Source organism: Barbus barbus (genome assembly GCF_936440315.1).
Source record: "Barbus barbus genome assembly, chromosome: 30".
Taxonomy (NCBI): Eukaryota; Metazoa; Chordata; class Actinopteri; order Cypriniformes; family Cyprinidae; genus Barbus; species Barbus barbus.
The window spans coordinates 8,744,927-8,772,579 of record NC_136758.1 but is presented as its reverse complement, the minus strand read 5'-3'; the positions used below and the strand labels follow the sequence as shown (position 1 = coordinate 8,772,579).

The 27,653-nt window shown below is 37.6% G+C and overlaps 1 protein-coding gene across 1 annotated transcript; it reads left to right on the top strand.

Annotated features, from left to right (window-relative positions):
• The first annotated feature begins 74 nt into the window (after window positions 1-74).
• On the top strand, window positions 75-18,995 carry aldh6a1 (aldehyde dehydrogenase 6 family, member A1). The gene is made up of 12 exons (XM_079386775.1): window positions 75-237; window positions 820-864; window positions 1,687-1,761; window positions 2,390-2,551; window positions 3,541-3,619; window positions 4,607-4,909; window positions 5,015-5,136; window positions 8,674-8,863; window positions 10,376-10,557; window positions 11,045-11,224; window positions 17,078-17,176; window positions 18,065-18,995. The coding sequence occupies exons 1-12, from the start codon at window positions 199-201 to the stop codon at window positions 18,167-18,169; spliced, it is 1,581 nt and encodes a 526-aa protein (XP_079242901.1). The 5' UTR covers window positions 75-198; the 3' UTR covers window positions 18,170-18,995.
• Window positions 18,996-27,653: the final 8,658 nt, after the last annotated feature.

The following is a 27,653-nucleotide window of genomic DNA, read 5'->3' as shown; positions in this document are numbered from 1 at the left end:
CAATAGATTTCCTGAATTTGGGGGAGTATTTGGCTTTAGCACCTGATTGGCTGTTTGAACACGATATCCCGCCCACTCTTAAAGTCACAGTAGGGAAATCGGTTCGTCTGCAGGGCGCAGGTCTCGTCGCACGTCCTCTGGTGGGGGTTAGACGCATATTTGGGGGGGAGAAAACAACATTAATCCACGAATTCCATCATGGCAGCGACATTAATGCGTTCCCTTGTTAAGAAGAGGGTAAGAAACACAAAAGCCTCGCATTTTACAGTCATACGTGTAGTATGAGTTTGACGTTACTTCATGTTGTCAAAGTATCAACTTCACGGTCAAACACCTCGAGCAGATACTTTGTTGCACACTAGCCACAATGAAAGCAACTCTATATATAATACACTATATAAATAGTATGCAAGATGTTTTAGTAATTGCCTATTCACCAGAATTATACTACCTTTGTTTTTATATAATTTTGCGACAGTTCTTGTCAAATTCATAGCACGCGCTAAGTGCTACTAGTGTTATCATAGTCCCAGAAAGCATTGGACTTCATGCATGAATACTTTTGAGCAACAACTTCGTCCTATATGCAGTCAGAAAAGCAGTTTATCTGTATCTAAAGAAAGGTTTTCTTTTTCATTGAAAGCTGTATAAACCATTAATGTCCTTTTTGTGTCGACTATAAACCAAGTTAAATTAATATAAGTGCACAGCAGTTATACATGAGGTTTAATAATAATATACTGACTGACACATAAAAATGGTCTGCCCAGGCACAATAATGGAGCTCATTTAATATTGTACCTGTGACCTGTTCTGCAGGTTCCTCTTCAGATGGGACGCATGTGCTACTCCTCCTCCTCTGTGGTAAGGTTATCATGTATTTGAGCACAAGTATTGTGCATATTTGTGCAAAGAGTGTTTGGGGTTAAGAGAAAGTTTATCTAATGTGTCAAAAACATTGTACTTTTTGAAAACACAGTAGTTAAGTGATTATGAGAGCCAAGTAGACAGTGAACTTTGTATGAATATTGCTTATATATCCAATTGTTCTAGGTCGTCAACTGATGTTCAGTAGTGCTCCATAAGCCTTTAACCTGTACACAGTGTAAACATCACATGAAACTTTGCCTCATTTCTGAAGAACACACCCCCATTTGCCTCGTACTGAACCTTGCACTAGACCAGTGCTTCCCAAACCTGTCCTGGAGGACCCCTTGCCCTGCACATTTTGTATGTCTCCCTAATCAGGCACACCCAATTAAGTTCTTGCAGTCTCTACTAACGAGCTGATGAGTGGAATCAGGTGTGTTCGATAAGGGAGACATACAAAAGGTGCAAGGCAGGTTTGGGAAGCACTGCACTAGACTATATGATGTGACAGTGACAGAAATCACTCATTCGTTACAGACTTTTATCTCCCTCTTATAAGAGGAATAACACTAATGTTGTCTTGTGTAAAGACTGGAATACACGACACTACGCGACTGAAAATCTGAACAGATTTTAAAACCCTAGCCATTAAACACTTGCAGAATTTGGGGAAAAGTTAGGTAGCGTATTCTAGTCTTCCGATGCAATCTATCATATCAGTCTCTTGAAAAAGTTATTGTTGTAATTGTAAATGAGTTGTGTGCTATGTTTGCTTTTTTACATTCATATTACATAATTTTCTCTGTCCTTTCTCAGCCCACTACCAAGTTGTTCATTGATGGAAAGTTTGTTGAATCCAAGAGTCCAGAATGGTTGGACATTCACAATCCTGTAAGTTCATACTGTACTATCAGACATCAGTTTAACATTACATTCATTGACCACACTTAGGCCGAGTTAAACCCATTAGATTAGTGTGGCTTAAGCACATGTGATTTGTGCTGATCAACCTGACTAGACAAAACAACACCTGCATTACCATCAATCAGTATATAATACAGCTTCTGTTATGTTGTTACTTCTTTTTACACTTTTAAAAATGTTTGCTCATTGATTGTTTAGTACTGTTACCAATGGGCAAAAAGAGCAATAGAGAAAACATCAAGATTAACCATTTTCCAGAGGTTTGCTGTAATCTGCTTTGCTCTATTTGCACTTTATATTTCAGGAACTCTGGTTAATATCACATTAGAGTAGTTTAAATGCAGTCTGGGCTTTTGGTACGTAAAAGGTGGATTTTTTTTTGTTGCTTTGGTTGTTATAAGTGGCTGAAATGTTTGTGCTGTTTTTTTTGTGTTTAGTTAATGTTAACAGCAAGAAAGTATAACCTATGTCAGCAATCAGAATTAAATTTTTTTACAATTGACTGTATCAGCACTTTTTAGAGAAAAGGCCACAAACCATTAGTTACAGATGAACTGTCTCAGTGATTGAATTCTAATGCATGCGCTATCCTCAGGCCACCAACGAGGTCATTGGTCGAGTGCCAAAGGCCACACATGAGGAGATGTTGGCCGCCGTGGACTCGTGCTCACGGGCCTACCACACATGGTCTGAAACGTCCATCCTGGCCCGCCAGCAGGTCTTCCTTCGCTATCAGCAGCTCATTAAAGACAATATCGTAAGTTACTGCTGCACATCCTCAACTCACTTGTTTTGTTTTTTGATTCATTTTCCAATCAACACCAGACTTAATGGTTGAAATTAGTATTATTTAGGTTTCATTTTACTAGATCCTACACACTTGCTATGCTTGTCACATATGGATCTGTACAGTAACACGGTGATGGACTTTCAGTTGAAAGGCTTTCACTGGGCTTTCATGGCAGTGGAAAAGTTGTATAAAGTTATGAAAACCCTGTTTTCATTAAATGGATAACTGTTTAATAGAATTATTTTCAGAAAGATTGAAACTAAAAGATGATGCTTTGTCGATTATATTGGATCCAATGTTGCACCACACAAGTGAGTAAAGGCCTTTTCACACTGAATGCGAAAATCAGCACGAATGTTTGGCCCGATGATGCTTTTGAATTGAAACGATAGATCCCTAATGGATATATTTACACTAGGCGCGATCTTTCGTGGTGTGAAATTTTTTTCTTTTCTTTTTTTTTCCCATCGCTCAAGAAGGAAGCGTTCAGTCCATTATATCATGCAAAGAGTATTATACTATTAAAGAGATTATAGAATCTAAATCCATTTTAGATCACAATCAGAAGTTATTACAAGCACGCGATGGTGGTATAAATGGCTTAATTTCTTTCTTAATTTCATAATTTTTAAACATAAACCATAAAGCTTTAACAAAAAAAACTGCAGGGAGACCTCAAATTCTCTTTTGTTGGTAACAGGTTTGTAAACGCTTATTACAAATGTGGTGAAATGGGTGGCACAACCCAAACTCAGAGCAGATGCAGAGATGGAGTTCATGTGGAGCAGCATTTACCGCAAACCAAGCCACTCTGAAACACTGGATCATGGTCTCTGTATCATGCAGTGCATATTTAATTAAATTTCAACCTTTTGATGATTGCACTAAGCCATATTTGATTAATTGTTCTACCTTACTGCCTGATAAATGTATATGTGGTTTGATTTGTGTTTCAGAAAGAGCTGGCCAAGCTGATAACCCTGGAGCAGGGAAAAACCCTGGCTGATGCTGAGGGTGACGTGTTCAGAGGACTGCGTGAGTCTCTCATTCTTGAGACAGTTCTGTAGTAATATTAAGAGCAATTAGCACCATGTTAGAGTGTAGAACATTATAAGGAATATTCAGTTATTTTCAAGTCAGTGATTACAGTATATACTAACCAATACTGACTGCTACTACAGACAATCATTTTGACAAACATAATGCGTTTACAGTAAATAACCCTATAAAGGAGGCTTAAGCACCGCGAGTGTGTGAAATAATCAAATCTGTTTGTCCAGTTATGTCTAGTCATAACAAACTCAAAAATGTAAACCTAAAAACTCCAGGTAAAATCCAGAAGTTGCTCCATCTAAAAAAAAAAAAAAAAAAGTGGTCTCAAAGGAAAGTTAGTACTTTATTACATTTTTTTTAAATGAAATTAATACTTTTTTAAGAGAAGAAATCATTCAATTAATGAAAAGTAAATGCAGTTTTTAATAAATAAAATAAATGCAATTTAAAAAAAAAAAACTTTCTATTTAGAATCCCGAAAACAAGTATTATGGTTTTCACAATTTTAGACTTCACAACTGTTTTCAGCTTTGATGATAATAAGATATGTTTTATGACCAGCAAATGATCATATTGGCATGATTTCTGAAAAATCTTGTGACACTGAAGACTGGAGTAATGATGCTAAATTCAGCTTGGTCATCACAGGAATTAATTACATTTTAAAATAGATTAAAATTAAAAATGTATTTTTAAATGTTAATTTTACAGTAATAACTGTGTTCTTTTTAAGTTAGCCTTAGTGAACAGAAGACACTTCTTTCAAAAACATAAAACTTTTTAGTTCAAACTTTTGAATGAAAAAATAAGTACAAGGTTGAAAATAACTTGGGATATTTTTTTGCTTTTGCTACAGATGAGGCATTTTTGGCTGTTAGGACCCAAGAAAGTCTTTGGCCTTATAACTGTTTGCACATTTAGTTTGTGTGCCTTCACATTATTTACTCTAGTTGTTTGTTGGTCTTGCAGAGGTGGTGGAGCACACCTGTAGTATCACATCCCTTATGCTGGGCGAGACCCTCCCCTCCATCACTAAAGACATGGACACATACACATACCGGTTGCCCATTGGCGTATGCGCCGGTATCGCCCCCTTCAATTTCCCTGCCATGATTCCACTCTGGATGTTCCCAATGGGCATGGTGTGTGGGAACACCTATTTATTGAAGCCCTCAGAGAGAGTGCCTGGCTGCACGATGTTGCTGGCCAAACTGCTGCAGGACGCCGGTGCTCCGGATGGAACATTAAACATAATTCACGGACAGCATAACGGTATGGAAAATTACAGAAGCAGAAGGGTTAGAAATATTTTGACCACATTATGATCCAGATTCTGTGTGCAGATAACAAAATGATTTGTTCCATGTGTTATTATAGCTGTGAACTTCATCTGTGACCATCCTGCCATCAAAGCCATCAGTTTTGTAGGCTCCAACCAGGCTGGCGAGTACATCTATGAGAGAGGCTCCAAAAATGGCAAAAGAGTGCAGAGCAACATGGTTGGTTCTGAACATGAAGTTAATGTACAGGGTGGGCCATTTATATGGATACACCGTAATAACATGGGAATGGTTGGTGATATTAAAGTCCTGTTTGTGGCACATTAGTATATGTGAGGGGGCAAACTCCTCAAGATGGGTGGTGACCATGGTGGCCATTTAGAAGTCGGCCATCTTGGATACAACTTTTGTTTTTTCAATAGGAAGAGGGCCATGTGACACATCAAACGTATTGGTAATGTCACAAGAAAAACAATGGTGTGCTTGGTTTCAACGTAACTTCATTCGTTCATGAGTTATTTACAAGTTTCTGACCACTTATAAAATGTGTTCAATGTGCTGCCCATTGTGTTGGATTGTCAATGCAACCCTCTTCTCCCACTCTTCTAAGGGGGTCAGATCGGGAGACCTTGGGGGCCATTCAACTGGCCCACGACGACCAATCCACTTTCCAGGAAACTGTTCATCTAGGAATGCTCAGACCTGGCACCCATAATGTGGTGGTGCACCATCAATGGAAACCTCAAGGCCACTGGATATTTGAAATTGCTACATGATGATGTGTTTCCCTCTTTATGCACTGAAGCTGGCACGTTCCCTGAGTTTTTCCAGCAAGATGGTGCACCACCACATTATGGGTGCCAGGTCCGAGCATTCCTAGATGAACAGTTTCCTGGAAAGTGGATTGGTCGTCGTGGGCCAGTTGAATGGCCCCCAAGGTCTCCCGATCTGACCCCCTTAGACTTTTATCTTTGGGGTCATCTGAAGGCAATTGTCTATGGTGTGAAGATACGAGATGTGCAGCACCTGAAACTACGGATACTGGATGCCTGTGCTGGCATTTCTCCTGCGGTGTTGCTATCAGTGTGTGAAGAGTGGGAGAAGAGGGTTGCATTGACAATCCAACACAATGGGCAGCACATTGAACACATTTTATAAGTGGTCAGAAACTTGTAAATAACTCATGAACGAATAAAGTTACGTTGAAACCAAGCACACCATTGTTTTCTTGTGACATTACCAATAAGTTTGATGTGTCACATGGCCCTCTTCCTATTGAAAAAACAAAAGTTGTATCCAAGATGGCCGACTTCTAAATGGCCACCATGGTCACCACCCATCTTGAGGAGTTTGCCCCCTCACATATACTAATGTGCCACAAACAGGACTTTAATATCACCAACCATTCCCATGTTATTACGGTGTATCCATATAAATGGCCCACCCTGTATTTCACAGAAAACCATATTGCATGTGAAAGTCTGTTCAGTTATGAGCAAAAAAATCATACAAAGCATCCTCTCTGAATTTAAAAAGATAGTTCACCTTAAAAATGAAAATTAATTTACACATCCTCTTGTTGTTCTAAACCTATACATTTTTGGTTAAGCTTCGAGAAGTTTTATTGACACTCCAGGTAACCAGAACTTACAATATCCAAAAAGTTCATAAAGGCGTCATAAACCAAATCCATGTACTGTACAATGAGCGGTTAAAGTCTTGTGAAGATTTAATTTAGGCTTTCATTCTCATATAAATGCACATACATAGAGCACATCATATATGTGACCCTGGACCACAAAACCAGTCGTAAGGGTCAATTTTTTTTTTTTGAGATTTATACATCAGCTGAAAGCTGAATAAATAAGCATTGATGTATGGTTTGTTAGGATAGGACAATATTTGGCCGAGATGCAGGGGTGTGAAAAAGTGTTGGCCCCCTTCCTGATTTTTTTTATTATTTTGCATGTTTGTCACACTTTAATGTTTCAGATCATCAAACAAATTAAAATATTAATCAAAGATAACACAAGTAAACACAACATGTAGTTTTTAAATGAAGGGAAAACAAAATCCAAACCCACATGGCCCTGTGTGAAAAAGTGTTTACCCCAAGAGCGCAGCGACGACTCATCCAAGAGGTCACAAAAGACCCCACAACAACATCTAAAGAACTGCAGGCCTCACTTGCCTCAGTTAAGGTCAGTGTTCATGACTCCACCATAAGAAAGAGACTGGGCAAAAATGGCCTGCATGGCAGATTTCCAAGACGAAAACCGCTGCTGAGCAAAAAGAACATAAAGGCTCGTCTCAGTTTTGCCAGAAAACATCTTGATGATCCCCAAGACTTTTGGGAAAATACTCTGTGGACTGACGAGACAAAAGTTTAACTTTTTGGAAGGTGTGTGTCCCATTACATCTGGTGTGAAAGTAACACAGCATTTCAGAAAAAGATCATCATACCAACAGTAAAATATGGTGGTGGTAGTGTGATGGTCTGGGGCTGTTTTGCTGCTTCTTTGTGGTCCAGGGTCACATATGGTAATCACGGAAACTTGTTGCCGCTTAATTGATATGGATTTGTTTTATAATGACGTTTGGATAAATGGACTTTCAACGGAGGGACGGAAACTTCAATGGTTTCATTAAAATATCTTAATTTTGGTTTCAATGATTAATCAAGGTCTTATAGGTTTGGAACAACATTAGTGTTAATTTTAATTTTTGGGTGACCTAAATGAGTAGTTCCATATTTACTTAATTCCATGGAACACGAAATGTGAGTTTTCAGAATATCCTGGCCACACTTTTTTACATCCTGAAAGGTAATGAACAAATGTTTTGAATTGCCCCAAATTTACACTGCAACGGTGGCACAGAAGAGCTGCTGAAGTGGCATTTAAGTGTCGGAAATCATCATTAGTCAGTAAATACTTAGAATTGACTGTAGTTCATGAGCAATATGTGACTCTTTTATTATATCTATATGGTGTCTTTGCAACCTTTTTCTTAGTATATATTAAAAAAAAAATGTCCAGGATCATCTTCAAAAATTCACAGGGGTGGAGTAATTGGCTAAAATAGCAATGCTAGATTTTTAGTAGCATGACAGTAGCTTAGATGCTTTCAACGGTGTAACTTTTCCACTAACAAGCTACTTTTTCCCAACTTTGTAGCTTAGTTACCACTGTTCATGTGTATCATTTCTCAGTACAACTTCAGTGGCCAGATGGTGGCAGCATTTGGTTACAAATGAATCTGCATCATTCTGGTTCATTCTTAACCTCCATAATGAGGCTGCAATTTTAGACTCAAGATTCAGGAAATTGGAGATTACCCCTTTCATTTTTTTATTGCCTTCAGTTAGCATGAGAGACTCAAAGATGATGGACAGCAGTGCATTACATTAAACTATGGAAGAACATACACTATCAATATTCAAATGCCTTGGATTTAATACAGAAGATCACACCTCCTTTGCTCCCACTGCAAATAAACTCCCTTTTCTGAAACCCCACAACATCCCCCTCACACTACCACAATCTTTTCCAGATTATTTGTTTTGCAAATTAACTTGACTTTTGATTCTGAATCGTATGCCAGTCTATTATAACTATGTTTTGAATGTCTGAGGTCCATCACATTTTCTTCCCCCACTTTTACTCTGCTTATTTTCACTCATTGTGTTCGTGCTAGAATTTGTAGTTTGGTGAAAATGTGGAGCTGCTTCCTTACAATCTCATTTCTGTCCACCAGGGGGCGAAGAATCACGGTGTGGTGATGCCTGACGCCAACAAAGAGAACACACTAAACCAGTTGGTTGGTGCTGCTTTTGGAGCAGCAGGTCAGAGATGTATGGCACTTTCCACTGCCATCCTTGTAGGAGAAGCACGAAACTGGTTGCCTGAATTAGTTGATCGTGCAAAGGGGCTCCGTGTCAATGCAGGTACTTGATTTTTTTATTTATTTATTTATTTATTTTTTTTATGCGTCTCACAAATCTGATCACTGTGTCCTAGTCAGGACAATAAAGGCCAAAAGATGTCCACGTTCCAACAAGTTATCGAATATCACTTAGGTTGGTTGCATTGCAGCAAACGTGTCCATCTGCACTTGCAAAGGTTGGCGCACTCAGCTGTTTGTGAAATGGAGCAAAATGTGAAAAATTGTATACATACCTACAGAAATAATCCTAAATAGCTACAATGAAAGACATGCAACAAAATTTTGGACCAATGATATTTTGTAAAGCGTTAAATATGCTAATTGGCTGTGGTTCTGTTAGGTCCCATATTTTGTTTTCAGTATAAAAAAAAGTTTGTTTTTGGGTTTTCCTCTTTTTTTTTTTTTTCTTTTTTTTTTTTACTACCAGTTAGTTAGTACACATTGACACAATATTGACCAGTTCGATTATTTGCGTTTCTGGGACCACCAAGACTAAGAAACACCAGGAAAACCTATACCATAAATGTCACTTTAGACTATTTTTACATGCCATTCATTGAATAAAATCTCTTTTCTGCAGTTCCTCACCAAGTTTCTCTGAATTCATTCAGTTTGTTTTATCCCTCTTTTTTGGCCTTTTCATAGACCACCCATGCCTTCATGACCACACCTCTCCCTGAGCAACTTAAAGCATGTTCAGCTCACCCAGAGGATAGATGCACTATTTGTCATGGTCATGCCACAAAGCAGAAGCACATTTTGTGGTATAAAGGGGACCAGAAATTAGTATGGGCCGATCAAATGTTTGAAAGAAATTCTGCCGATGAAAATTGTAATCAGAGAAGCAAAACCGCAGCTGCTATTCTGAAACCCTATAACAGACCTCGAAGACATATTGCCTCAGGGTATCTAAAATTGTGTGTGTGGCTGTGTGTTAGTTCACGTGTGTGCGTGTGTGTTTGGATATGTCAGTACCAATCCCTTTGGTTGCAACCCAGTAAAAAGGGGTAAAATTAAAGGAAAGTCATCTCCTCTATTCAGCAAAAATCAACAAAACAAACGATACAAAAACCATTTCTCCAGATTTTAGGATGTCTACACTTTTGGTTAACCAACTAAACTGTTGTTTGGAAGACAAACCGCTACATTTTCTGCTAGCTATCCACTTAACTCTACAGTACAGTAATAATTCAGCAAATTGGTGCATCTAGGTTGTGACCTGAATTACTGACATATGAATTCACACATTTATATGTCAGTAATTCAGGTCACAACCTAGATTACTGACATGAATTCACACATTTAGATGTGATCTGATGTTTGCTTGAGTAGTTATGTAGTGAATGGTATGTTCATTTAGCATTTGTAACATAGTGCCACGTGATGAAAACGAAGGATTTCAGAATGAATGTCCATTCTGATGAAATATGTTATTGCTGTAGTTTAAGTACATTTTGTAAAAACGCCGTAGCTTCTTCATCTTGTCTTATTTTGCATTTGCATTTTTTGTAAGGTGACCAGCCCGGAGCTGATGTGGGACCTCTCATCTCGCCTCTGGCCAAACAGCGAGTCAACAGCCTTATTCAGAGTGGTGTGGATGAGGGTGCCAAGGTGCTGCTTGACGGCAGGAACGTGAAGGTCAAGGGTTATGAAAACGGCAACTTTGTAGGACCAACCATCATTAGCAATGTCACGGTGAGAGCCACAATGCCTACAAGGTGGTACAAGAAGTGTCCAAGTGCTGTATCATGAGTACTTCCTGTGTTTATTTGCCCCTTTATGATGAATCGCTTGTTGTATTCCTCAATTCCTCATAAGTCGCTTTGGATAAGTGTCTACTAAATGAATAAACATAAATGAATCCCAATTACTCAACCTCATGTTTTTCCAAACCTGTATGACTTATTTCTTCTGTGACACACAAAAGAAGATATTTCTTTAATCCAGACAGTAAAAGTCAATGAGGTTCAGTGTTATTTTGGACCCAAATGACTTTCAGGTGGGCTTAAACAGTTTTCAGCAATATCTTATTTTACATTCCATAGACTAAAGAAAGTGAAATATGTCTGCAACAACATGCTAGAAAATAAATCACTTTAATTGCTGTAAGTTAAAACATGTCAGTATCATGCAAAGACCGTGTAATTATGTCCACTTGTTGTTTGTACTACTTTAATTTCAGCCGGACATGAAGTGCTATAAGGAGGAGATATTTGGACCTGTGCTGGTGGTCCTGGAGGCTGATAGCTTGGATGATGCCATCAAAATGGTCAATAAGAACCCATATGGCAACGGAACTGCCATCTTTACCACCAACGGTGCAGCGGCACGTAAATACACTCATGAAGTTGATGTTGGTCAGGTGAGGTTTTTTTTTTTTTTTTTGTAAATATACATCATGAACAGGGCTGGGTTTATAAAACACATTTCCAATGCTTCAAACTTTCATAACTGGACTAAGAACTTGGGGACAGTTTTACTAAACAGGGCAATTTAGCGCGAGAGCGCAATCCCAAAACTGCGCCGATGGGCATGGAAATTTCTGTGGGTGATTTATTAATGCGCAAATTAAAGAACACAGACGCAACATCTCATTTACATATCGACCAATGCAATATACCAAGTGCAGCGCAAATTATCGTAGTTGTGAATAAACAGTAAAGAAATAAATAAGCCACAGTATGTTGAAAAGAACGTGACTCCTAGAAAAAGTGTGACTAGATGAGGGTTCCAAGTTGTCTTTTATTTCCTAAAGCAATTTAAAAATTACATGTCTTGGCAAACGATATGTTTGGATAATTTGTTCTTTCCAAATAAATTAATACATGTGGAAAAATTCTCTCTTCTACCACGCACTTTCTGCTCTCTGCGGTGCCTCTCCTAGCAACAAATTGCATCCATTTCAAGCGCAAAATAGTTTAAGATATGCTTTTTTTGGGGCGTTAAATAATGGCGCAAATGCCAGTAATTTGACGAGCTCAAACGTTAGTAAATCTCGGTGCATGATTCATTTGAATACTCTCTTGTAAGGGAAAATCCTAGAAATACATATTCAATAAGGTCAGGCGCAAAAATAGCTGTCCACGCTTTTTCAGTGCTAATTTGTCACTGCATGTCTTTAGTAAAACCTGACAGTACTATTTTAACGCCAAAACATGGTTTCCACTGGCGCAAGCTGTTAGTAAAACTCGCCCTTTAAGACATGGTTAAGCAAAAAATGAAAATTCTGTCATTAATCACTCACCATTATGTCGTTCCAAACCTTTAAGACCTTTGTTCATCTTTGGAACACGAATTAAGATATTTTCTGCATAGTCAGCAACGGTACTACCACGTTCAGGATCCAAAAAGGTAGTCTCGTGAACAAGTGTTGAAGACTGGCACACAAAGTATTCTCGTATCGTCATAAAATTATGGTTGAACCACTATTGTCACATGGACTACTTTAACAATGTCCTTACTACCTTTCTAGGCCTTGAACGTGTCTGTTACAATGCTGTCTATGCAGGGTTGGAAAGCTCTCGGATTTCATCAAGAATATCTAAATTAGTGACCCTGGACCACAAATTCAGTCAAGTAGTGTAGGTATATTTGTATCAATATCCAACAATACATTGTATGGGTCAAAATTATTGATTTTTCTTTTATGTCAAAAATCATTAGGATGTTACGTAAAGATCAAGTTACATGGAGATATTTTGTAAATTTCCTACCGTAAATATATCAATGTAATTTTTGATAAGTAATATGCATTGATAAGAACTTCATTTGGACAACTTTAAAGGCGATTTTTCTCAATATTTTGAATTTTTTATTTATTTATTTATTTTGTACCCTCAGATTCCAGATATTCAAATAGTTGTATCTCGGCCAAATAGTGTCCTCAACCTTATCTCAATTTTCTTTTAAAAAGACCCTTATGACTGGTTTTGTGGTGCAGGGTCACTTTTGTGTTCTGAAGATTTACGAAGGTCTTACAGGTTTGGAACGACATGAGGGTGAGTAATTACAGATTTTTTATTTTTTGGGTGAAATATCCCTTTAAATGCACAATAGAGACCCCACTGGAAACTTTTTTTTTTTTTTTTTTTTTTTTTTTTTTTTTTTAAGAGCTTATTTGGGTGACCTGGTTCTTCATTGGATTGTAGGAAATGGGAATGCTCATATCAATAAACATATTGATGTTATATTGAAAGAAAAAAAAAATGATGGTATATCAGTATCTGATTATATAGAAACAGCCCTATTAGTAATATGCAGTGTAAGGGGCTGTTCACACAAAGCGTATTTCATTCTAAAAGAGTGTGACGCAGCACTTGGAAATGGTTTTTAAAAAAGTGCAGTGCATAATGCGTAGTCTTGAGACACGTGATAAAATAACGGCAATAATTTAAACAGCAGAATAGAAAGCTACTGTATTCTTTTAAGAAACAGGTTGTGATAATCGTTTTAAATTCATGTATCTGGACACAGCCACTACAAGTATGTCTTCTGATTGGTTGAGCGCTGTTGCTTGTAACTGTTGAAAATCTTTTAACTTCACATGCAGTCTTAAAAACACAGAACTCATGTGCGAGACGTGAGAGCTTGGAAAAGTAGTGCATTGGAATGGAAAAATGGCCTCTAACGGTGTCGAAACAGTATTTCTGTGACTTGAAATATGTGCATGCAAGAGTCAGACTTTTGAGAGACGTCGGTAAATCTGCGACTGTGGAAAAATGCCTCCGTATAGACGACCTAGACATGCTGATGTTCACTTATGTCGTATTAGGCACCTCCACATGTCATGTAGGCTCTTGACAAGACCAATGTAGATGAAGAATTCCTGGCACACCTCTAGAGTAAATATTAGAACGTGATGTAAATGAAATGTGTAAAATCCCCTTGGCGCCACTCCCTGACCCAAAGTCAAGAAGCATGGTTTAGATGTAAGTCTTGCCTCTTTAGTGGCCATATATACACTAAGGGTAGCACAGCCTTCCTTTAAAAATCTATGTAAAAACAGTATTTTTTCCCATTTGGATTTACCTTATTTGCCACAGCTTCGAAAACGTACAGTTGTGACCAGAAAACATGTGCACTACAAATAGTTCACAGCAAATATGTGCTTTTTAATCAAAACAGCACTATGCCAAAATATTTTGCTGTTAAAGCCCAAAGTCTTAAATTAAGCTCAAAAGGGATCCCTTGCAACCTGTTGATCTGGTGGTTATGCAAAAACGGCCCCCTTTTTACCCGGTTTGTTTGCCCGTGGCGAGCAGCTATGCCGTGTGTTTGCAATTCACATGCTGGAGTACACGGCACGGGCCATGTGCTGAGCTGGCCTCCAAAACCCCCGCATACAAGAACCTCCTTTTGCTTTTTTTTTTGCTCTGTCCACTCCCTCACGAGTCACCTTCGGCCAGAAGGCTCAAATTGTGCAACCGCATTTTTTTTTTTTTTTAAACATTTCAAGATGCTCTGCCAGTTTCCAGCCTCACCCCACCCCAAAAACAAAATGTTTTGTTTAGTTATTCTCTGCATGCATTACTTTTCTCGGCTGGTACACAAACAAATGATTGTGGCTTTCAGTTGTGTGTCGACTGCTTCGTCAACACATTCAATAGAATGAGCTGATTGTTCCACACGTTCCATACACAGCTGAAGCCCAACAAAAAGATGTGCATGTTTCTTTAACTTCAGATACTTTTAAGTCTCAGGCTCGTATTTTTATTAGAACAAATTTAAACTACTTTTTGTTACATAAATATAATATTACAACTTGACCATGCCATTTATATTTGCTACATTTCAAATGCCCTTTGTGCATTGATGTAATTGTTTTAACACTGTCACATAATCAGACTGCAGGCAAGAAATTATTATTTTTTCTAAATGCATATTATTGAGTGATTCACCCAAACATGTTTAATTACATTTATTTATTTAACCTCATTAAAAATGTCATAATTGGATCTTCCAGTGAAGCGGCAGACTTTTCTCTGGTGACATATGCCAGACTTCTCCAATCATTTAGTCCACACAAATCCTGTCCTTTTCATACCGTTGACCTGACCGTAAGCTCACATTCAGATCTGCCTCCATCCAGTAAATTGAACAACCAATCTACTTTTTTGGTAATTTGTTTCACTCACGTGTGATATGATGGGAAAAAAAGGTTGCTTCTTCAATTTCATCACTACTTTAAAATATGAATATGTGAATTTTAAATATTTATATCTACAGTAATCTAAAAAGTGTAATAATCATGAATCCTTTTGATATTTATTGTGTGGAAATTATTACTATCAATTCTGTCCATAGTAGTTCTGTCCGCCAATGAAATGTGATTTTAAAAAACAAAAAAACACATTTTTGTGCGCCATTTCAGGTCAAGCTGTAACCGTCAGTTTTTGCAAAAATATGATTTACGTTTATGTAGGTTACAGAAAAGAGAAGAAATCAGCCTTTTGATATGTGGTGGACGCGTGTCTATGTTAGACAATTTAGGAGACAAATTAAACCTCTGATAGCGTCAAATGTGTGGTTAACAGAGTTTATTTTTTAAAGGGGACCTATTATGCCCCTTTTTACAAGATGTAAAACCAGTCTCTGATGTCCCCAGAGTGTATATGTGAAATTTTAGCTCAGAATACCCCACTTGTTAAATTTGTCACTTTTAGGGTATGAGCCAAAACGCGCTGATTTTGAGTATGTTGCTTTAAATGCAAATGAGCTGTTGCTCCCGGAGAAGAGGGTGGAGCTTCAAGAGCTCAAGCTCCACATTAGCAGTGCTAGCCTTTACAAATAAACATTCCACTATTAATACGAGCCTGTTATCTTTACAGAAAACATACTGTTTCAAAGGCAGTCTTCTGATTATACTGTGCATAATAAATTTGCGTTTATGAATTACACAGCCTGGGAGCACGGTGGGATAAAAATAGCAACGTAGCTGGTCTCATGCCATCACAAACTTTATAAGTCCCACTTGTGATTTATGAGCTCAACAACTTCAAGCGATCGACTCTCATTGCTTTCATATGCAACTTTTAACTACCACATTCCTATTCCCGATCATTCTGGTAGCACTTGAAGGCAGCAGCAGTGAAAACAGGCAGAGACAATAATAGCTTTAGCAATTAGCCTTACAGAGTGCCAAGAAGCTCTTTCAGAAAGGCAATTTGGAAAACAAACGCATGATATTTACTTTGTCTGGAGCTGACGTTCACACACAAAGTACTGGTATTGATTTCTAAACATTTAGGGGACGTTACTGATTTTTTTTCGAGATATTTCCGTCGAAAAATAAATTTAACCAGTGTCCTCTGCTCAGAGACTATTGGGGGAGATTATGGCGACTCCTATGTTTATTAGTGCATCCCAAAACACAACACTTGTAATGCCTCTTTGACATTGTATATATCTCCAGTAATGGCGGACCGCAGCTTCTCACTCAGGACTGTGTTTATGCAAATAGGGCAGAGAGCGTCACAAATGGGCGGGACTTTTCCCCCTCAGTGACGTGAACAGAGGGAGAATCTGAAACGGCTCTTTTGGAGAGACTGTTCATAATTTATTGGTTTTATAAAAAAAAATTAGTTGGTAGATTTTTTTTTTTTTTTTTTTTTTTTTTTTTTACATTTATAGGCTGGTTGTTTTCACACTGCAGCCACACAACTGTGTTCAGACATCTTATAAAAGTGATTTTTGCATAATAGGTCTTTAGAGTCCTCAGGACATTTAGCTGAAGAAACCAATCTCAGAAAAAAAAATCTACTGGGATCATTCTTCTGCTTTTGTTTGCTATCTAGTAAAGGTTAACACTAATTTTAAACTGTATTTTGTTTAACTGCCCTATTTAGGGACTTTAATTGCCATGTTGACAGTGAAGCGCAGTGGACATGCTCTTCAATTCACACTGGAAAGGTTGAAGCTGCACTTGTATGATGAGATTCTAGGTTTACATTGAGCAGGGAGACTAACGTGAAGCGGTAATGTATAGAAATTACAAACCGTCTCTCCCACATGGTGTCTACAGACTTGAGGAAAGCATACAGCTTTCTGCGGCAGACAAGAATGCATTTGCGTCTGACGGATACGCTGTTGTCTTAACTCATCAGGGTGTGAGTGTGTCAGATATGTGAGATGCAGAGAACATGACTGCTCATGAGGGCAAACACAGCTAACCTCTGAGACATCTGTTAATGTACTGCTTTGCTTGTTTTTTTTGTAGATTGGAGTTAATGTACCAATCCCCGTCCCACTGCCCATGTTTTCATTCACCGGTTCCAGAGGCTCCTTCAGGGGTGACACCAATTTCTATGGAAAGCAAGTAAGTATTTGCGACTGTATATCAGGATATTTTGCTTTCCGTGATAGGTTTATATTAGACACTAAAATACAGTAGTCATTTAACTCTTTCGCTGCCAGTGTTTATAAAAAAAGCTGTCAGCCATATATATATATATATATATATATATATATATATATATATATATATATATATATATATATATATATATATATATATATATATATATATATATATATATATATATATATATATATATAAATTTTATTATTATTTTTTTTTACAAAATCTCTTGGCCTCCAGAATATTTTGTTGTATGAATATCTGAACATGCAATATGTCAAAAGGAAGAACCAAGCTTCTGCATGTAAAAAAAAAAAAAACACTTGAATGTGGGTAAGTTTCATAAAGCAACATTTTGAACGAAAAGCTGAGAAAATTGCATTTTTGTCAAAAACTATGTAAAATACTAGAAATACAGATGCTCAATTCAGTTATACAATTAATAATAATAAAAAAAAAGACAAAATAAAAAAATTACATTACAATCTGCCATGGGAAAAAAAAAAAGAATATAAATTGGAGAATTATTGGCCACATCCTCCCCAAATTAAGTTTAAAATCGGGTTACAAGCATGGTCCATTTGGTTTCCCATTTGAACGTTTTGTCTGCCATTTGAGTTTGGCTGTAAAATTAGTTTTGGTATAAAATTTCATGAGCTGTAGTTTGTCATAAAACAATGACTGACATGTTTTGACACAAGTGGTTTATTGTTCCGCCAGCGTAAGTTTGTCAGCCACCTGCCATTTCTCATGTGATGTCATTGTCATTTTGAGACAGTATTAAAAAGATGACTAATCTTGAGTCATTGTTTAGTCTTAAGTATTTTGCTGTTCTTTCCACCACAGGGCATTCAGTTCTACACACAGATCAAAACTGTTACCTCGCAGTGGAAGGCGGAAGATGCCACGCTGAAGTCCCCCGCTGTTACCATGCCAACAATGGGACGTTAAGTATTAACCACCTGCATAAATTGCTCTCTGGCCCCCAAAATCTTCAACACTGCTTTTAACTACTGTACAGATGGATATATTCAAACTGTCATATGTAGTTAAATAATTCCAAAAATGTGAATTTTTTTTCTTTCACTGTTCAATGTTGAAAAAAAAGTGAATTGCTTTAGACCACTGTATGAAAAATGTGTCAAATGGTTTGCTGTTCTTACCCCAACATAGCATTAGTTTCTGTTTCAGAAGATAATGACTCCACATTCAACACAAAATTTACTTTGGGTGTTGACGAGCTGTATTAAGTCTGCAAAAAGGTTGAGTGCTAAAACTTCTACTATCTGTAGCTAGCTGGCTCTGCTGAACTGTTCATCTAGCATACTGTCATGCTAAATATGAACGTCCATATAAATATGCAACATTTGTGAACTGTTGTTGAATAGAAGACTGTTTTGGGCTGTTTGCCTTAATAAACAAGACAATGAATATGTTCTTGTAAATGTTATTTATTTTAGGGTACATTTACACAACAACGGTGTGCTAAAAATGAAAGTTTTACCTTTGCGTTTTTCATGTACAAATGACAACAACACTGTCAGAATGATCCGGGAAAATGACTTAAAATGCTATAGTATGCCAGGCCAGTAGTTGGCAATGTCACTTTAAGAAACGCTACATGAACACGTAATATGTATGCGAATAATGCAAATTTGCGTTTTGTAGTTTACGTAGAGGCAATAATGGTATAAGTTTCAAAAACTTGTACAAAAACAGAGCAATTGTTGCATAAATTAATGACCAAAATGAATAAAACGTTTTCCATTTTTATTTGAAAATAGTGTCGCGTAAATGTTCCTTTAGTAGCACCTGATGAGGATCACTATTTTGCTTACATATCCCTAACTTATTCTGCGCCATGTGTACTTGTGCAACTATTATATATTTAAGTATGACTCTGAACAGCCTAAACGAAGTCGTCAATAATACGAATTCCACTTCCATGATGACTACATGTTATGGGGTAACACATTTGCATAATATGTTATGTTCTATGCTGGCTGGCCATCATGTCAAGAAGATGCTGTGAAAGTAAGTTTGCATTTACATTTACATTTATTCATTTAGCTGACGCTTTTATCCAAAGCGACTTACAATTGCTATATATGTCAGAGGTCGCACGCCTCTGGAGCAACTAGGGGTTAAGTGTCTTGCTCAGGGACACATTGGTGTCTCACAGTGGATTCGAACCCGGGTCTCTCACACCAAAGGCATGTGTCTTATCCACTGCGCCATCACCACCCAAACCACCACCAAAAGTTTGTTTTATTTTAACTTTCAAAAGATGAGGCTGCAAAAAATCAGTGGTTAAAATTCTAATTTATTTATTTATTTATTTTTCCCCTGTACCACAGCAGTACAACCCCAATCTTTTTTTGTGTTCCCGTCATTTTACTGACGACTGCTTTAATCTTGAGGAGTTCAATGCGGGATTCACGAAACACTTGCTCTTGAAAGATGGCTTAGTACTCAGTTCATCTGGACCAGCTGGCTCCACTGAATCACAAGTATGTAAATAGTAGATATTTATACTTTCTATCAAGCTTTCAAAATACGTTACTATAGCAATGAGCGTATTGTTTCCGACACGCGCTGTACGTGGTAGACCAATCACAACAGACTGGGCCATCAGACCAATCAGAGCAGAGTAGACTCACAGGAAGGAGAGGTTTAGAGCGACTGAATCTTAGAATTGATTCAAACAAATTGTGAATCGTTGGAAAATGAGGTGATATTAAATGTATATTTTGAGAAAACAAAAGCATATTTTGACCTTGCTTGCATGTAAAACTATAGTAGGAGACTCCCAAAACAATATTAAGAACCTTAAAAGTGGCATAATAAGAGCGCTTTAAATGATTAAATCTAGAAATAGGTGATCTGCAGATCTAGTGGGCCAATGAAGTCAGAGGTTGACGGGTCGTGATTCTTATATCTTATGACGTTTGGGAGACAGCACTCTGTAGTACGCCATTAATTATGGTGAACCAGAGAAGATGTAAAGCTCAGATAAATTACTCTTGATCTTCATTTTACAGCTTGACTGCTCTGTCTGCTAAACGACCAACCTCAGATGGAGTAAATCTCGGAGATGCTTTGTAATTTGCATGGCGTCCTCTGGCATGCTAGAGTCTAACCCTGGATGGCTGGCACCCTTGGAAAAAGCTGACAAAGCCAAGAGATGGGTTTCTTATGTGGGTGAAGAAAAATGCAGAGACAACATAAAACGGTTTTAACTGTGGGGAGGATATACATTACCTGTTACCATTTAACTTTTAAGTTATTTCACTGAATACTAAAAGTATGTACATTTCAAATTCTTCAACCCAATATCCTACATTATTTACAACTTAATAGCTTAAGCGTTAGTAGCATTTTTAATAAACACAACTTTGGAATTTCCTTCCAGACTTGCGTTCTATGACACACACAAAATAAAATCAGTAGGGTCCAGTGTTAATTTGGATCTTGCTAACTTGCATTATATGGACAAAATAATTTGAAACATTCTTCAAAATATCTTCCTTTGTATTCCACAGAAGAAAATAAATCATGACATGAGGATGAGTAAATAATTTCAGCTTTAGGTGAACTATTGCTTTGTGAGTAAAACTAAAACTAGGTGTAAAGGGATACAACAGGGGTGTGACGATGTAATCTGTAAATTGTCTCTTCACACTAACCCACAGGATTTACATGGATAAAACAAACCCAGAAGTTCTTCCACCTTAAGCTTCATTAACAAACATTTCTTATTTGCAAACAATTCATAAACATGCTTTAAAAAACATACAAGTTTTGCATTTCTGCCTCTAAATGCTTTGGCCTACTGACCTGCTTCCACTGCTGCAAAGTACTGTATGACAAATGTGTTTTCCATTCAGTTTTACAAACTAAACGATGAGTCAAAATTCTTTAGTAATTAACCGCCTGCCACAAATGCTGGCCACTGAATAACCAAGAATATTCCTTGTGTCTGCAACTCAGCATAATCTAATTAGGTTAGCCTGCGTTTTCTAGATAAATTGCTTTTTCTACAAATAATTTGAACGTACAATATGTGCAAGTGAAGCTAAGTGGAACTTATTACAAATTGTGCATGCAGATGTTTCTTGCAGTGGGTATGTCAAGGCCAGTGCAGCCCTCTTTTTACCCTCCTGGTTTCGACTAACTACTCTACCTCCGTTCAGATAAATGAACCGTCAAAGTCAACTTTGCTTCATGTCACCCTGACATTTACCCTTAAAAGATAAGGTTACTTAAAGAAAACCAAGTAATAACTGGGTACATCAGGATTGAAATTGACAAGAGCGGTCATATGCATCTTTTAAAAAAATCCAAGTAACAGTACTTGTAAAGAAGCCTCGTTCTTTCAATTTTTGTTTTCCCTTCTTAAACAACTGCATTACAAGTACATCTCAAAAAATTAGAAATTCATGAAAAAGTTCATTTTTTCTTGTAACAATTCAAAAAGTGAATCTTTCATATATTTTAGATTCATTACATGTAAAGTAAAACATTTCAAAAGTTTTTTTTGTTTTAATTTTGATGATTAGTGCTTACAAAAAAGTGAAAGCCAAAAATCAGTATCTCAAAATATTCAAATATTTACATTTGAGTTTCAATTAATGACCATCCCTACAGTATAAATTCCGGGTATCTCTTGTTCTTTGAAACCGCAATAATGGGGAAGACTGCTGACTTGGCAATGGTCTAAAAGACGAACATTAACGCCCTCCACAAAGAGGGTGAGTCACAGAGGATCATTACTGAAAGGTGTGGCTGTTTACAGAGTGCTGTATCAAAGCATATTAAATGCAAAGTTGACTGGAAGGAAGAAATTGGGTAGGAAAAAGGTGCACACGCAACAGGGATAACCGCAAGCTTGAGAATACTGTCAAGCAAAGCTGATTCAAACACTTGGGAGAGCTTCACAAGGAGTGAACTGAAGCTGGAGTCAGTGCATCAAGAGTCACCAGCTCAGACGTCTTCAGGAAAGGGGCTACTAAGCCACTTCTGAAACAAAAACGACGTCAGAAGCGTCTTACCTGGGCTGTGGAGAAAAAGAACTGGGTTGCGTTTCCCGAAACCTTAACGCTACATTGTTCTTAAGTTGTACCTTAAGCTGTACCTTATTGTTAATACGTGTTTCCCGAAACGTTCTTAGTTAAGTATACCTTCTGTAAGTCAATCTTTCGTAAGGTTGGTCTGGACCACTCTTAGCAATACCTTAGCGCTGTTCACAGTTCACTCTGCTAGTGGCCACCACTGTGCAAAAAGCTTCTTCACATTTCAGTCGATACGATTGTAATTCTGTGGCAAGACTAAGTGCAGAACCACATAAATAATACAAATCTAAAGTTGTAATACACCCAGTGTTCAATTAATTGGCAAACCATTAGAAAGCACCTAATTAGGAGTCTATTCAAAGGGAATGAATGCGATGGGGAGTTTGGTCAAACTATATGGCAGCGAGATGCTTCAAGAAACCTGCAAAGCTCCTGAGAAACTCTGCTCAAGTGCACCGAGGACAAAAGCTGCTTTAAACACAAAGGATGCTCACACCAAATGTTGATTTTAATTTAGTTCATAGAAGTTAATTGATTAAAGAAAATCTATTTATGACTATTTTTGACCGCATCCTCATTTTACAGCATTTTTACACAAGTGTCTAAAACTGTTAACAGTACTGTAGCTTTGCAGGAGGTCTCTTGAAGCATCTTGGGGAGACGGTTCTTCTGGATTGAGTCTGTCTCAGTTTGTTCTGCTTCTTCATGTCATTCCAGACAGACTGGATCAGATCAGATCACATCTCTGTGTGGAGCACAACAATCTCACTGGAGTATTACAATTAATGGCAAAATGAATGTTTGGAAATGTAAACTGGTATTTCTTACTGACACACTACAGCAAAAGATAGAAATAACTGACTTAAAACAATTTTTAGCTGCTTAAAATACTAATGTTCTAGTAATTTTGGCCACCACTGTACCTCAAAGGTATATTTTAGATGCCTGGGATAATGGAGATTCAGTGCATACGTCAAACCAAGGAGGACACAGCAAGCAGGCCTGTAACAACTGTCTCCCCTTCGATAACATTTCCAATGTCCTTTGGACTATCGCTGGAAGCTCCTGTCTTGGTCACAATTACTGCCATCACAAGCTGTTCAATTCCTGTCTGGTCGTCATTGTCCTGTAACATTAAACAACATTGACACTCAAAACCTATAAAATATTGATTAAAAAGAGAAGATCTGAAACTCAACAATTAGTTTGATCAGAAAGTCCAAATCAACAATATTATGGCCTCTTCAGGAAGTAAACAATAATTTTGAAATAAATTCACACTTCTGGTACATTAAAATTAAGATTGCATACTTTCAGTTCTTTGAGTTCTCCTTCAAGTTCCCCAAGGAATTCTATAATGCAGCTGATGACCACCTCTCGTCATATCAACAGAACACTGCTCATCCTAAAAAAACTAAACAAAAAAACATTATGTCCTCCACGGAAAGGTTTCTTTAATTTAGTGGTGAAAAACAGGGTGCAAGAAATGTCAACAGGTGAGCAACATAACGGCATAAGCCTCTCCCAAGGTGTTTTTGCCTCAAGTAAATTTGATAAATTAAACAGTTTGAATCTATCAACAGAGGTTTGTGAATAAAAGCATGACTTATTGAATAATTACTGTGAAAGTCCATGAAGTTAACTCAAGGTTGTTACTATAATTTAAATTGAACTTCTATAAATAAATATGACTTAATTTTCACTGTGAAAGTCCAATAAATTAACTCAAGGCAACAAAACTGAACCGTTGTCACACAAATGCATGTCAGCTTTTAAGTACCTAAATATCAAGTTTAATATTTAATTTACAGTAGAAGGGGAAGTACTACCTGCTGATCATGAAGAAAAATACAAGAATAAACAATTCCTCTCAGCCTTACATAAAACAACAAGTAGCCAAATGGCATGCATGCTTCATTATAAACTCTACCTTCAGCAGTTCCATATCAGTTTTCAGTCTTTCTCCAAGTGCTCCTCCTTCAGCAGCTTGGGAGTGTGAAGATCCAGTGAGGACCAATTTAGGTTCCAGCTGCACAGTGATTATTCTTTGAAAGGGGTTTTTCAGATACATTATGTTCCTCTAGGTCTCTAAACATGATTGGTAACTCACTTGAGATGGCTGAAACAGGGCTGGCCATCGCATACTTGGACATTCATCTTTTCATTGTTCTTCTTAAATTCTGTTCTGCAACTCAGAAAAAAGTCATGTTAATAGAAATGTGAAATATCAATAATTCAGTAGACGAAAATAACCAACATTTATAGCAATCACTTGTTATTTTTTTCTGAAACAAAGACAAAATAACAAAGAACTAAGTTCAGGGCTTCCATACAATCGCGATCGTGCAGAATGACCGTTCAATCTCATCAATAACTCCTAACATGTGTTACTATGAGGAATGATTAGGTTCGAGGGACTTTATTTAAAAAGATGCATACGCGTACCAGTGATTACTGTAAATTAGCGCTGAAGTGTAATGTGTAAAAAACAACAACAACAAAAAAAACGTTTTGAACAGTGACTGTTCAACGGCAGATCTAACGTTAAATAGTTTTAAAATGAACCGCTTCAACCATTAATCGGTGTAAAACATGATTACCCATACTTCAGGAGCAACACCCTGTAGTTCAAACCTTAACACTAGGCCACAAAATAAGAATCCGTTGCCCAAGATCGGACACTTTTTAATAATGGCTGTAGTCAATGTTGCTCGTTGCCCATTTGTGAACATAACGTTAGTGAGCTACAAAAAAATATAGGCTACATGAACGAATTAACATATTTATTTTTTCAAGAGTACTATAACTTGCGCTACCACCAATCAATTTTAAGCCGACCGTTATGAATGACGCCTATATCAGATAAAGTCGATAATTTACAACAGTTGTTTCCTATATAAATAAAATAATAGCCCATATATTTGTGAAGTTAACTAAAAAAGAGCACTGATCAGCCCTGCCTCCAGGTTGTCCGCAGGAACAGGAATTAGTAAAACTCACAATTTTATTAAAATGAGGTAATGAATTAGTAAATTGTGGGACCAAATTGTTAATTCATGGAAACAGTATGAATAGTTTTTCCCCACATCATGTTTGGAGCTCTGTATAAATCCCCCAGTAAAAGAGTTGAGCCATAACTGTGGCTACATCCAAATATGCATACTTTCCTACTATATAGCATGCAAAAAACAGTAAGTATATAGTAGTATGTTCGAATTCACAATGTACATAAAACAGTGGGCCTAAAATACCCAGATGACCTACTATTTCCAGTGAGATTCTGAAGTGCCCATCCAGTGGGCAATTTACTACTTTCCCATGAAAGGATTTGTGCATGGTAGTGGATGGATGCAACTGGTGCTGGTACAGTAGGGTCACATGACAGTGACAAGTCTCTGCCTCAAACGCCATCGATTGGTTGATTAGTTGAATTCTACATGATTTCTGGGAGACGTGTGTAGCATTCTTCAACGTTCCACCTGGAAACAAAGATGCTGTGGCACCAAACCCCCTCATGGAAGAACAAAGCCATCACGTTTACAACCGTGAAAGTGAGCGCTTGACATGATCAACTAAATGCTGGATTTTCAAAGGTATGTAAAATATGTAAAGTTCAAGGCATAGTCTCCAAGAGTTTTACACACTGGTCTGTAATTGTGGGGACATTTCCACGGCCTTAAACATGATGCGGCACAAAATGAAACATGACTGGTTGCTTTACCTGTCAGTCTTATGTCCTCTTGGGTGGTCCTTGGCCATTCAACGCGGCCAAGGTTCCCAGACTTTCTGCCGTCATTCTGAAGGTCTGGCTACACGAGACTAACAAATGTAGTATGTCTGGACTACACTTATACTATATAGAACATACTTTTTTTTACAGCTGCTTAGTAATTACTTATTTTTAAAAAAAAGTACTGAGTTGGAGAGCACTTTCTGACAGAGCCATTGTAAATCACTACGGCACAAATCCATCGTTCACACATTCTGGCTAATGAACTATTACTAGGGTCAGTGACCAGGATTGAATTCTCTAGTATTCTTGCATTCTAGTTTGAATTCACACAGAAGCATTTCCATCAATTTGCACAAAAAATCCGTGAACAAAACTCTGAATGCAGTCATGTCGATTTCCCTCCTTTACATAATAGCAAAATAATCACAGCTGTTAAAATATTTGGACTAGGAATGTTGTCAGTGGTTCTGAAAAATAGTGATGGGTAACAAATTGAAATGTAAGAGGAGAAAGGATGGACTTAAACACACATGACTATATTTAAAACTAATCTTAAGCAAGCTGTTTGTGAATAAAATTTCACCCTGTAAAAAGATTTTCCACCAGGCTGCAGACCGCTTAGACATTTGAGATGAGGTGCAATGACTGCCAGTAAATTTTTGAAGAACTGCTACAAGTTTAACCTCCTAGTCCTACAGTGACACAAAGTGTGGACATTTATGGACAGTAATCTTTAAAACTGCATGGCGCCAAGTTTTGCTATGCATTTGCCATGGTGTTTTAAGCCGGGGGTGTCTGATCCTCCTCCTGGAGGGTCACCTTTCAGTAATTTAGCTCCAGCACTTATTAAACACACTTGAACCATCAGAAAGTGGCTCTTCAGGAGCAGTATTGGACACCCTTGAGCTAAGGTACGTCTAATATTCTGGTCTCTCGATATGGCTCAGTGTAAGTCTGTCTGATTTTCCTGCTCTTTCAAACCACCCACCAGGCATAGTTCTGATCATTTAGAAACATAATATACACACCCCTCTGCTTACCCACCTTAAAGGTGCGGTATATTGATAGCTAGCAGTCAAACTAGGAACTGCAGTCCAGCTTCCAAATATTGGAGGAAGTTGTTTCTCCCACCCCCTCTTCCTCAGAAGCAACGCTAACGTGGGTTGCCAAATTGAAAATAAACAACAGGATCCAGCACAACTGACCCTTTGCAAAGAGCTTTATTGACAGGCAATCTGACCAATCATAACGCCGAATCCACCATCTTGTCTAACAACCAAATCAGACAGGACAGTCGATTAACTTCGGTGGACTTAAACTTGAAAAATGGTGTGTATTGATGTCTTTCCGTGGTCGAAATAAAACACGCTGTGATGTTCATTCATGTTTATTTCATGCTTCAAGTGAATATGAAAAGATGAACGGTTCACGTGCCGCTTGAAGTGAGGCAATACAGTGATCTCTTACGACACATTAAAGATATTTATTGTTTGACCGGTTTAACCGGTATTTATTGTTTGTGTTTCTTTTTTCTTAAGAGAGCTGCGACCTTGTTTCATACCAGAAGTAACCTGCTCTCTCTCTTGTCTGACAGCGTGTTGTACCATTTTGTGGGTCTTTAATTGTCGAG

What these genes read in the sequence shown, in the direction of transcription:
- aldh6a1 (XM_079386775.1), top strand. Translation starts at nt 199, where the DNA reads ATGGCAGCGACATTAATGCGTTCCCTTGTTAAGAAGAGG. An exon ending in GCTACTCCTCCTCCTCTGTG is followed by an intron (nt 865 to 1,686) that starts GTAAGGTTATCA and finishes GTCCTTTCTCAG; the next exon opens with CCCACTACCAAGTTGTTCAT. An exon ending in TGACGTGTTCAGAGGACTGC is followed by an intron (nt 3,620 to 4,606) that starts GTGAGTCTCTCA and finishes TTGGTCTTGCAG; the next exon opens with AGGTGGTGGAGCACACCTGT.